At 38.6% G+C, this 12,407-nt stretch overlaps 1 protein-coding gene across 1 annotated transcript in view; it reads right to left on the bottom strand.

The window, feature by feature from the left end:
• Positions 1–1,260: 1,260 nt before the first annotated feature.
• The window catches only part of EGLN3 (egl-9 family hypoxia inducible factor 3), a 44,847-nt gene continuing 33,700 nt past the window's right edge, over positions 1,261–12,407 (bottom strand). The window contains exons 2-5 of the mRNA XM_069105967.1: positions 12,082–12,201; positions 10,463–10,599; positions 9,196–9,269; positions 1,261–7,986 (exon numbers count right to left, since the gene is read on the bottom strand). Coding sequence (XP_068962068.1) covers positions 7,955–7,986; positions 9,196–9,269; positions 10,463–10,599; positions 12,082–12,201 — 363 coding nt within the window. The 3' untranslated portion in view covers positions 1,261–7,954. The remainder of the gene's footprint in view (positions 7,987–9,195; positions 9,270–10,462; positions 10,600–12,081; positions 12,202–12,407) is intronic.

Here is a 12,407-nt window from a genome sequence, read left to right as displayed (position 1 = left end):
TTTTCCTTTCCATTTTAAAGAGGTAGTCCATCTTCTCCAGGTTGCACTCTAGACTTCCTCTACCATCCTGAAACCTCACCATGACTCAGCTTTTCCTTCAGAAGTTTCACTTCAGCCCTGGAATTCACACAGTACAGTCTGTCCCTACAGCCTCTCCCTCTGATTGGATGACTCCTCCCGGAATCTCCATTTAAAGAAGTTCTCCCAGCCAGCCTTGGCTAATAGCTCTTCAAGTTGCACTCTAGACCTAACCATACTCTCAAGCTGGAAACCCTGCCCCTCCCCATTCCTTTTCAATTTCCTTTTTTGTGTTGTCCTCCCTCACTAGGAAGGGGAGCTCCTTGAGGGCAGGGACTGTCTTTCTACTTGTATTCCCTATGCTTAGCACAGTGCTCCGCTAATAGTAAGCAGTTAATAAATGCTAGTTGACAATGCACATGCCATCAGTTCTATTAACAGCTGATCTCCCCTCTCCCTGGTTCTTGTCACCTAATGTTCACCTTTAAAAGCGAAACCCTACAAGATAAGCTCTCAATGGGTACATGATTTAGATATAAAAAGTCATTAAACCTTTTGACCCAGAAGGATGAATCCTAGGTCAATATCCCAAAAAGATCAAAGAAAAAAGAAAAGATTCCATATATACAAAAATATTTATAGCAGCTCTTCTTTGGTGGCAAAGAATTGGAAACTGAAAGACACCCATCAATTGGGGAATGGCTGAACAAGTTGTAATATGGGATTGTGATGGAATACATTTATGCTGTAAGAAATGACAAAGACATTTCAGAAAAACCTTGATAAGTCCTATATGAACTAATGCAAAGTGAAGTGAGCAGAACCAGGAGAACATTGTATATAGTAACAGCAATACTGTAACAATGATCCACTGTGAAAGATTTAGCTACTCTGATCAAGACAATGATCCAAGGACAATTCCAAAGGACTTGTGATGAAAAATGCTATTCATTGCCAGAGAGAGAACTGATGAACTCTAAGTGTAGATTGAAGCACATTTTTTTCCACTTTCTTCATTTTTCTTTAATTTCTTTTCTTTTTTTTTTTTGCAACATAGCTAATGTGAAAATGTATTGCACAACTTCATATTTATAGTGGGTATCATTTCTGGCCTTCTCAGTAGGTGAGGATGGGGATGGAGAGAGGGAAAGAATTTGGAGCTGAGAATAAAAATTTTTTTTAAAAGACGTCCAATTTCTCCCTCAAGAAATAAGCATTAAAAATAAAGGGCTTAAACACAGATTTGAACATAACCCAGTGTTTATTGATTCTTGCAGTACTGAAGTGATTTCATTTCACAATTTAAGTCGACCTGTGGGGTTGGCAAGGACAACATACACACATTTAATCAGCCACAATCCAAAAGTAGTGGTGACCAGCACACACACAGCCTCAGGCAGGCTTTGTCCCTTTTGAAATCACAAAGTGGTCTTTATAGATTTTTCTGAAAATGCTCAAGCACTGAAATGAATGGAAGATTATTTACCTGTGAGTGATACAAAAAAACAGTTATTTTCCAAAGCATTCTACTACAGCAAGGTCAGGAAAATTGCTAAAAGGAAAAAAAAAAGCAACTGAAGGCCACACTTCAACTTTCAGAATGTACAGATGGTCTCAAAAAAAAAATTCAAATAAGTGACTGGGATGTTTAAATATTCTTCTAATCCAGGGATTCTTAACCTTTGCTGTCATGGACACCAAAGGTAGTCAGATGAAGAAGGCTATGGACCTATCCATAGAATTGTTTTTAAAATTCTTAATTGAAGGAAATGCTAAAGTTTAGCGGTTAGTGAAAATAAAGATGTAAATTTTTCCCATACAAGTCACAGACAAACTGAAATCTATCCAGGGACCCTTTGGGGATATGTGGACCCAAAGTTAACAACCTTTAGTCTAAAGTCAACCTTACAAAATTGCAAGGAAAAGGCAGCCTTTGAAAAACAAGTGTTTGCAGCTTTCCATCCTCACTTGAACTCAGTCGTTCCAAAATGGTCTCTGGAGTCATGGAAACAAAGGGTCAGAAAGATTGAGGCTGCCTACTTGTAGGATCCATCTAAAGGGGAAATAATGCCTCAGGGCAACTAAGTTCTATAGATCTCTCTTCCTAACTTATGTGTAGGTAAATCCTAGCTGGAAAGGCATGTGTTTAAAAAAGGGGGAGGAGAAGAATAAATCCTTTTCTCATATCAGGCACACTCTTAAAAAAAAATAGCAATATGCCAGAACCAGTGTTTAAACTCATTGCAGTGCCTAAGGGAGGGTTCTAAATTCAATACAGTAGGGAAACCACAAATGTTTCCACTCCAGATGGCAAGTGCTACTTAGCTATGATATTGTGTGTTCACACCTAACAACTAATACCCAGAACCCAACAGAGAGCAGGGCTAATAATGTTCAGCTATAGCCAAGAGATGCTCTCTCTTGGAGGACCATCTCCTTTCTACTGAACATTTCCTCTTCCCACTCTCTCCTCCCCCAAGCCTCATGTTGGCCCATTCACTAGCCCTTTATTGGTAGTTTTATGGTTGTATTCTAGTCGTGTGTCTGACCCTTTGTGGTCCCCTTTGAGGTTTTTTTGACACAGATACTGGATTCGTTTGCCATTTCATTCTCTAGCTCATTTTACAGATGAGGAAACTGAGGCAAACAGAGTGAAGTGACTTGCCCAGGGTCACACAGCTAGTAAGTGTCTGAGGCCAAATTTGAACTAGTAAACTTCAGGAAAAATGAGTCTTCCTGACTCCAGGCACAGCACTCTACCCACTGCCTCCTACAGCTTTGCAAATTAAATCGGGAAACAGAATGGCATGGAGTATATTTAAAAGCTCACTAGACTGGCATCAATCAATCAAGATTTAGTGCCTAGTATGCATTGAACACTGTGCTAAGCATGGGGGTTGCTTGCTTGTGAGTGTGTGAGCTTGGGCAAAAAAATCTTAGCCTTATAGAATGTAGAATGTAGCTATATCTACTTCCCTCCAAAGACTGTCATGAGGAAAGTATGGAATGCTGCATAAAAAGAGCCTGCTGGGCTTGGAGTCATTAGACCTGGATTTGAATCCCTAGCTCTGCCTGTGTGACTGTGGGGAAGTCACTTAACCTCTTTGAGGCTCAATTTCCTTATAGCTCAAAAAGCAAGGGTGACCTAGATAACTTCTAAGTTTTCTTTCAAACTCTAAAACTATGGGTTTGTTTGTTTGTTTGTTTGTTTTCAGATAAGATTTCCTCTGATTCCAGGGCAGCACCGGGTATTCTCAGGAAACAAACAAAAAATTTTTGAAGTTTTTTTTTGTTGATGTTGATACAAAATGTTGAAATATTTAATATACAGATGCATATGACCTTGTTTTTCTAATGCAATTGTCTTGTGGACCCCTTTGGCAGAATGGGATTGCCTATACGGACTTGTCTCAGAATGCTTTTATATGGGTAAAGTAAAAATATATAGGATTACTAAGGAAACCAATTCTACTGAACTAGTTATCAAAATACTTTTTAAAAATTTGTGGACCTCAGGTCAAGACCCACGTTCCAAAGTCAACCTTAAAAAGATGATTTCAAGGAAAAGGTAGCTTAAGTGCCTTTTAAAATACAGCCATTTTTGTTGCTATTTTATAATAACTGAAAATGATCATTCTAAAGTTGTCTAGAGAGAATCAGAGGGGCCCTTTTAAACTTCCTATAGGTATTCATTTTCTCATCTTGAAGATGAGTGTGTGAGTTATATTATCTCAAGGGTACCCCCTTCCAGCTTTAAGATTTGAGGACTTAGGCAACACTTTCATCTTCTCTGCTAGAACTGGCCCTATGGCAAAATACTGCACTGCCCTAAACTAATCCTGGCCATTTATCAGGCAAGAATTGATGGATGGATAACCCTAAACCTGTTCCCACTACTGAAAAAATGAATCATTTGCCCTGCTCACACTAGCTGCAGACCTTCACATTTGAGGAATAGCACATTTGGAGATGGTAGAATGAGTTTACAACATTCTTTTATGAATTCTTTAAATATGTCAGTTGCTTTTTAAACTGAAGAGAGCATGGGGTAGGCAATTACCATCTTTAAAGTAATTATTTAAGACTTGTCTTTCTTTAATTCTGAGATTCTCTAGAGCCACATAGCTGATCGTTCTGTCAGCTCAAGAATTCTAACACTAAAAATACCAAGGCCATTTTTGGGGTCTCCTCACCACAGCTGACCATTTCAGTGGTCAAGCAAATCTTTAAAAAGAAAACACCAAAAGGGTATCTCACCCTCCAGGAGAGTAGGGGGGAAGGGGATGAGAGGAGGGATGATGGAAGCAAGGGCAGGCTGGGAGGGAGGGAAGTTGGAAGCACCCACTTTTGAAAAGGGACAGGATCAAAGTAGAGAATAGAACAAGTGGGAGGTGGGATAGGAGGGAGGGAAATATAGTCAGTCTTTTACAATATATCTACTATGTTATTGTTTTGCATTAGCCACACATGTACAACCTATACTGAACTGCTTATCTTCCCAGTAAGGGTGGGAGACAAGTGAGGAAGGGAATGAATCTGGAATTCAAAGTTTCGAAATCAAATACTCAAATATATATGTACTATTATTAATACTATTTTACATGAAATTGGGAAATAAGATATACAGGCACTGGGGCACAGAGATCCACTGGAAAAGTTGAAAGTGAAAGTGGTATGGGAGAAAATATGGGAGAGAGCAGATTGGAGCAGGGGATATCCTGTGGGACTGCTATTTTGGGGCAGTGGGTAGGGGAAAAACAGGGAGAAAATTTGTAACTCAAAATCTGATGGAAATGAATGATGTAAATCAGAAGTTAATAAAGCATTTGAAAAAAAAAGAAAACACCTTAAACATCTATATTTTGCAAACTATTTTATAAGGACTACTGACCCTATGTGGGCATTCACCATCACTATTTCTTTTAAAGGAAATATTAGGACTAAATGATCAAACATAATAAGGACAATTCTGCTACTAAGAAGCCAGAGTAATTTAAAAAGGAAAAGATATTAGGTTCAAACGGATGATCCATAATTTAGACAGCTCTGCATTTAATTGGTATTAACTACTCTACTGTAGATCTATTTACTGAACTGAGGTAAGACTTTTTACTCTCATGAAATTGGATCTTTGGATCAAAATTCAATCTACTGCTAAGGACCCTGAACTATTTAGATGATGTAATGGTTAGGAAGGCTCTTAACATTTCCAATGCCAGGAATACAAATGAAATTGATCTGATTATTCACCAAATGACTTTCCCTTGGCAGTTTGCAGTCCTTCCCAAACAACAGGGTCTAAAGGAATATAAAAAAAACAGTCCCTGGGTAGATAGTTTCATCTTCAACCTGCTCTGGGTTTGATTTCTAGCAGGATAATTCAACCAAACAAATCAGCCAAGGATAAAATAGATTATTTTAAACATTTATTGTATAGTACCTTTCTCCCAAAGGTTTAGGTAAGATATAAGAAAAATCAGACCTTGGACAAGTTTAAAAAAAAACAACTTGCCCCCCCAAAATGAAAGTCAACTCACAGTACCAGGGCTATATTGTTTTAATAGCCTGGTACTCAATCAATTAATCTGAATTTACTTGCAGTAATCAGATGCCATATTAGCATACATGAGGAAGACTGGTTGAAAAGCTTTGAGTGAGTTTTGTAGGTTTATCTGCTACCTCTGGAATAGGCAATGGAGGGGTTTGTGACCACTGGAAAGCAGTTTAACCTGTTCGTGCCCCAGGCAACCAAAGTTATAAACTGCAAGAGATAATGCTGATGCATTGGTAAAGGAAATCTCTCACTAGGAGTTCTCTATCCTGATGAAATCACAGGTTGAGTCCCCCAAAAAAGAAAAGGAAGAAAAAAAACCCAAAACAAAATAGACAACTTCAAAATACGGAGTTGCTGCTGGAGTCACCAGAGTAGCTAGTAAATTCCCTTTTCTCTCACTGTGATCTTTCAGTTTATTATCAAGGATTCTGTCTTAGTGCAACTGAAACTACATTCATCAGGGCTAAGTTTATATTCTTAATGATCCAAGGCAGAGAAGAGAAATCCTGTCAATCTTCCAACTAATAGTGGTTCACAGAATGTTCTACAACACTGCCATTTGGTGGATAATCAGTTCAGTTTCATTCACCAAACTAATCACGACACCAAAAGGCTTCTAGTATCTCCTGGGTTCACAAATGTATGAAGGCAGAAAGTTGGACACACACACACACACACGAGGAAGAAAGGAAAGGACACATTTGTGTCCAAAGACACATATAGATAAAAGCTTGGTGGGGGCCATGTGGAGATGGCAACAACCATCTAAGGCTTTTCGACCATCACTTAAGGCAAAGCTAAACTTGTGATTTTCCCCAAGAAATCCAACATTTCTACCTAAAGAAAATGAAAGTGTTTCCCATTTTCCTTCATCACATGGGAAGGGAAATGAAACAATCCCAAGCAAAATACAAAAAGGAATACAAGAAGGTGTCCCAAAGAAAGGCCACAATGGTATGGTAAATGAATTATTAGGATGAGGGAAAGTGTTCCCTCATATAGTCATAGAGACCACAATTTTTTTTCCCCACACTTTCACAATTATTCCTCAGCAAATATATGACCTCTGTAACACTGACAATAGGAGTGAGACTGAGGTAGCAAGATCTAACCAAAATCCTGGTCGTGGGAATGTAAGCTGGTAGAGATAGAGTCAAATGATTCAACATAGGTTTTTTCTTCCATGAATTTTTTATTTCTATTTTCTTTCAAAAAATTTAGACTTTATTTTTTATCCCACTTTCTCAAAGGAGGGTGTCCTCATTTTTTTTTTTAAAGGAGAAGACATTACTCATTTTTCTGAGCCCTCTTTCCCACCAGAACCAGTGGAGACACATATAAAATCCGAGGCCCAATGGCACCATGCTACTATCTAACCTCTTGAAAGAAAATGAAGGCTCAAGGAAGAGAAATATAATTTTGGACATCACCAATGCAGCTAATTCGTTCTGTTTGACAAAGCATTTGTTTTTCTTTTTTTTTTTAAATGAGTAGAGGGGAAGAGAGGGAGAGAAAATTTTTGTTAATTAAAAAAAAAAATTTAATTAACCAGAGATCTAGTTTTGTTTTGTTTTAACATAATTATAGATTGGTTTTAAGGTCCAGTTGAGATTTTTACTCTTAGATTCACAATTCTACCTTATAAAAGAAGTAGTAAGACAATGTGAACTTCCAGCCTTGGCTAGACTCCTAGGAATCAGCCTCTTGAGGGAAGTTTATCTCATACAGGGCTAATATTTTCACCCATCTTGAGCAGCGGCAAGAAGTCTTTCTTCCAGGACTAGGAAGAAAGAACAAAATAAGAAGTGTTCAGCCAACGAGGCATATGTGAAAGTATGACAAAGACAGCCCTTTGTAGAAACAGCGAAAACACACACGAGCTAATGCTACAGAAAGCCAGTCCAATGATGTCTAGCTGAGTAGTGTGCTAGGGACGCTAAACTCTTTCCTTAAATGAACCCCTTAAGTTCCTTCCAGAGGCAGCATTCTTGGCAAAGCTTTCTTTCAATCCGAAAAGTTTACATAAAGTGCAAATAAGATTTGTTCCCTCCCCTTTGTTTCCATGTTCATCATCTTTACAACTGATGTAGCCAAAAAGTCATCTGCTAAACAAGCTGAATGGGTCGTTGTCCAATGGTATTTCTGGAGTAGGCAAGTCTTCAAGTTCTTCCAAAGTCACAGAGAGTGTCTGTAATGAATAGAGGCCAGGCAGAAGAATGCTGAGTACCACTGGCAAGATAAGAGACATGAACGGTGCATTTCTAGCACATGGGGAAGATCATCCTTCCCCGAGTCAATGAAGAGGTCATCTTTGGATCTTGTTGCTTGCAGAGAATTCAGAAATGTTGTTTCTAAAAAGAACAGTGCCAACCAATCTCCAGATCAGTCCTCACTTCGAGAGGTTTCTGTCTTCCCTGTATTGGAGACAGAAACAAAAACTGGGGTTTAAAAAACTGGATTCTAACACAGTTATATGGGAGAAAGGGGAATAGAAGTGTATAAATTAACCTATGTAACCTGTGTTACAAACTATCTCATTTTAAGCTGAAAAAAACTAACAAAAACCCACAAGTACTTGTGATATGGTTATTCTTACTAGATTTTTATGGGACTAAGTGACCACTAAAGTAAATATAAAGTTAAGGTTTTTTCTAGTCATTATTTTTTGGTATTTTTGGAGGAGGAAGCCAGAGCAATTTGGGGTTAAGTGACTTGCCCAAGATCACACAGCTAGTTAAGTGTTAAGTGTCTGAGGTCACATTTGAACTCAGGTCCTCCTGACTCCAGGGTCAGTGCTCTATTCATTGTGCCACCTAGCTGCCTCTCCAGCCAATTTTTTAACCATGAAGATACTTTGACTTTTTTTTTCCTGAAATGACTTGTAAATCAACAAGCATTTATTAACCACTTATTATATGCCTGGCACTGTACTAGGAGAGAGAATCTTCAGTCATCCTGATCTATATCTCACTACTGGATCCAGATGGCTCTGGAGGTGAAAGTGAGGCTGATTACTTTGCACAGCCCTCCCTCACTTAAATCCAATCACTTGTAAGTCCTGACATCATCTTTCTGATGTCATAGTCCTCTTCAAGAACAAAAGACAACAAAAATGACTGTACGAGGGGGCACTTTCCCTCATCTGAAGCCTCCATTTACCATACCCTTGTGGCCTTTCTTTACCCTCCTCTGAGACAACTTCTCTCTTCCCATTCATATCTTACTTAGAATTCTCTCATTTTCCTACCCATACACTGAAGAAGGAAAGTGGGAAATACTTCCATTTCCTTTAGGTAGACATGTTAGATTTCTAGGGGAAAAAACAACACAAACTTCGCTCTGCCTTGACTGATGGTGGAAAAGCCTCAGACAAGTGTTGCCATCACTTGTGTTTGAGCTGGTTTCTACAAGTCTATTCTGAGGATCTAATGAGTGGATGCTTTATAACTCATAAAACAGGATAAGAATATATGACATTATTATAAAAATGTCATAATGAACTATGTTGAGTAGGAGGAGAGCGATGATTGCTTCTGACATTGTGTAAGCAAAAATAATAATTTTTTTTAAACTAAAAAGACCCGAGACAACTGTTCCTAGGAGAAATTTGGAAGAAGACCTACCAGTTAAATTCCTGAATTTCTTTTTGGCTTCTGCTCTTTCCTCTGCATCAAAGTACCAAACAGTCATAGCATATCTGTGAAAGACAAGGGAAATGAGGTTTAGATAAAAAGCAGGGGAAAATAAGGTAACAATATTCACATATGTTGAAAACCAAACACTAAAATGTTTCCCTTCAGTATCAAAGGATTGTTTTAATTTTACTTAAAAAAAGATTTTTTTGGGGTGGCTAGGTGGCGCAGTGAATAGAGCACCAGTCCTGGAGTCAGGAGAACCTGAGTTCAAATCCAGCCTCAGACATTTACTAGCTGTGTGATCCTGGGAAAGTCATTTAATCCTGACTGCCTTGCCAAAAAAAAAAAAAGCACATTAGACAATTAGGAACCAGGAAATCTGGGTTTTTACCCCTGGCTCTGCCATAATAAACCATGAACCTATCTACCTATCACTGACAAGAAACAGGGAATCTGATTCTCCTACTCTCTATTCCAAGCTGAAGCCCAAGTACACCATCATCATTTAACTTTCTTGGGCCTCTGCTTCTTAAAGGGGGATTAGATTAGATGAGAATGGGTCTAATAAAGCATGTCTTTTGCTTAAATATATGTCAGGTTACAAGTCAGGGTTGGGGAGTTGTACTGTTTAAATAAATGAAACTGTAATAAAAATATATAAAATTAAAATAAAAAACAAAATGATTTTTTTTTTTGCTTTTTGGAGGGGGGAAGGTAACATGGTTAGTTTTTGTGTTAAGTGTCTGAGACCGGATTTGAACTGAGGTCCTCCTGACTCCAGGCACGGTGCTCTAAAAATGAAATAATTAAAAAATTTTATATTTGATATTCCCTTTGGGCTAATTTCCTCCTCCCCCCCCAAAAAAAGAGGGAGGGAGGGCAGGAAATTAGAGGGAAACTAATTCCAGTTTACCTAAATTAACAGAGTTAATGAATAGTTCACAATGAAAGTTCTGGTTTCCTCAAATCTATATATCCAAGGTTTTCCCTTTAAACACATTCAGTATAAGAAAATAACTATAGGGTGATCAACTGCTCAAGGTCACACAGGAAGCCAAATAAGGGCCTCAGTTTCTTCACCTATAAAATAAGAGTTGGGGGTGGGGGTTGGGGGAGAAGACTGGACTACTTATCTAAGATCCCTTCCGGTCCTTTAAAAAAAAAAAACAAAGCAACATGATCCTGTTTGGAAACGATTTGGTTATTCCAGAAGAAAATCTGTCCTTGGGGGTATTTGTCATTCTCAGTGTTTTACCTTGTAGCATAGGAAGGCTGTACTTCATGTGGGTTCCTACGATCTGACCAGAAGAAGAGTAGCCTGTCAAAAATAGGTTCCACATCTGCTATAAAGGACTTTCCTTCTGGGAATATCCGAAGAATCCCACCATGTAGCTGAAAAACGCAATAAAGGTTATTTCCTGAGCACAGATACAATTCCCCAGCTGGGATGAACATATTAGTATACTCTACTACTTATGAGGAAAAGGGAGTCTGATTCCCCTGCTCTCTCTTCTAAGCTCGAGCCCCAATACATGCATGTGCATGTCTACACACACATTCCCCATTGGAATGCCACACCATCTGCCTATTTGTGATCTCAGCTAAATCTTTTCATCTTACTGCATCAGACACTGAGTGACAACATTATACATGAGTAAACAGAGGTAAAATATTTTGAGGCTCTTTGACCTAAAGACATAAAAGTAATATATTTGATAGGGAGAGGGAAAAGACATGGGTTTTATGAGCATAGGGCAATGGCTGGTGAGGAAACTCTTCCTACCAATGCAGGCTGGCACCTTCTTTGCAATTGAAAGAGGCTTTGTGAGTAGACCAGAACACTGAAGGCTTAAGTGACTTTGAGGGAAACAAAGTCAGTAGGTGTATTCAAGGCCATTTCTCTATCTACTGAAACATATTGGGCATTTAAAATTTTTTTAAATTATTATTCTTTCAAAATCTGATATCTGTTATGGGACACATTTTAGCTTCATCATGTTGTGTGAAGGAAAGTTAAGAGGGAAAAGATGAACTTTCCCCCTCATCCAATCACTGTTTTTCTTGCTGGTTTAATAGTTTCTCTGGTCCCCAAACAAAAACCTTAGAATTTCTCAGAGGCAACCTGTGTCTGACCCCAACTGACAGGAAGTAGGGATGCTGAAGATTCAGAAGCCAAGTAAGCTGGGATAATTCCCTCATTTCCCAAACTACTAAATCATTCTTGAATTTTCAAAAATATCTCAATGCATATGCATCAGAGTTTCAAAATCTGGACAAGCATACACACAAGTTACACACATTGGAGAACATATTAAATGAGCCAAGACTCTCCTGGAGTTCATACCCATATAGTAAACCATGGCAAGTGGCCACTGATGAGATATTTTATTCTGTGTGAGAGAGGCTGTGTGGGAAATTCTCTCTTGGGGATGCTTTTATATCCTAGAGCATCAGTTTTGTGAAATTCTCTCAATATTGCTGCTGGGAGGAAAAGTGTATTTTGTTGCTACTAATTAGGTTTCGGCAGTCTAAGTCATGTCAGCTCTGACAGGGCTCAAAGTCTGATCCTTCTGCTCTGAAAGACAAGTAATTGGGGGCAGGACTTTTTGGGGGGGAGGGGTATACTAAATCAGCTTTAAGACTATTATTTTCATCTTAATCTTTTAGTCTAGATTTTCAAGGGTGGGAGGACAATTTCCCCCAAAATACTAGGAAAAGGCTCCTTGCTGGAAGATAATGAACATTCTTAGTATTTTCAAAGTTTTCTCTACTTCTAAATTATATTAATTCTCCCATTAAAGCTAATTCTTAGCATAATCCTCTCCTTGTGCTCAGTGTACATTTATACATAGTCCAAAAAACTCCCCAAAGTACCTTGGAATCCCAGTTCTTGTTCAGATAGTAGATGCAGGTGATACAGCGCCCGTCTCCATTGGGATTGTCTACATGTCGAACATATCCGGTCCCATTCCCAGGATAGCAAGCCACCATTGCCTAATAGATTAGACAGAGCATTTATCAAAGGCTTGCTGTATGCCCAGTGCTGATCTAATCACTAAGGATATAAATAAAAATTGAACAAGACAATCCCTGCCCTCAAGGAGCTTACATTCAAATAGGGGAAAGACAACATATAAAGGGGAGGTGGGGTATTGTTGGGGATGGTGGGGTGGTGGTAGATAGAGTACATGCAATGACAC

Source organism: Petaurus breviceps, unplaced genomic scaffold (genome assembly GCF_028583685.1).
Source record: "Petaurus breviceps papuanus isolate PSGF00001 unplaced genomic scaffold, PetGlider_PUasm1.0 77, whole genome shotgun sequence".
NCBI lineage: Eukaryota > Metazoa > Chordata > Mammalia > Diprotodontia > Petauridae > Petaurus > Petaurus breviceps.
This window is presented reverse-complemented; position numbering and strand designations above follow the sequence as displayed.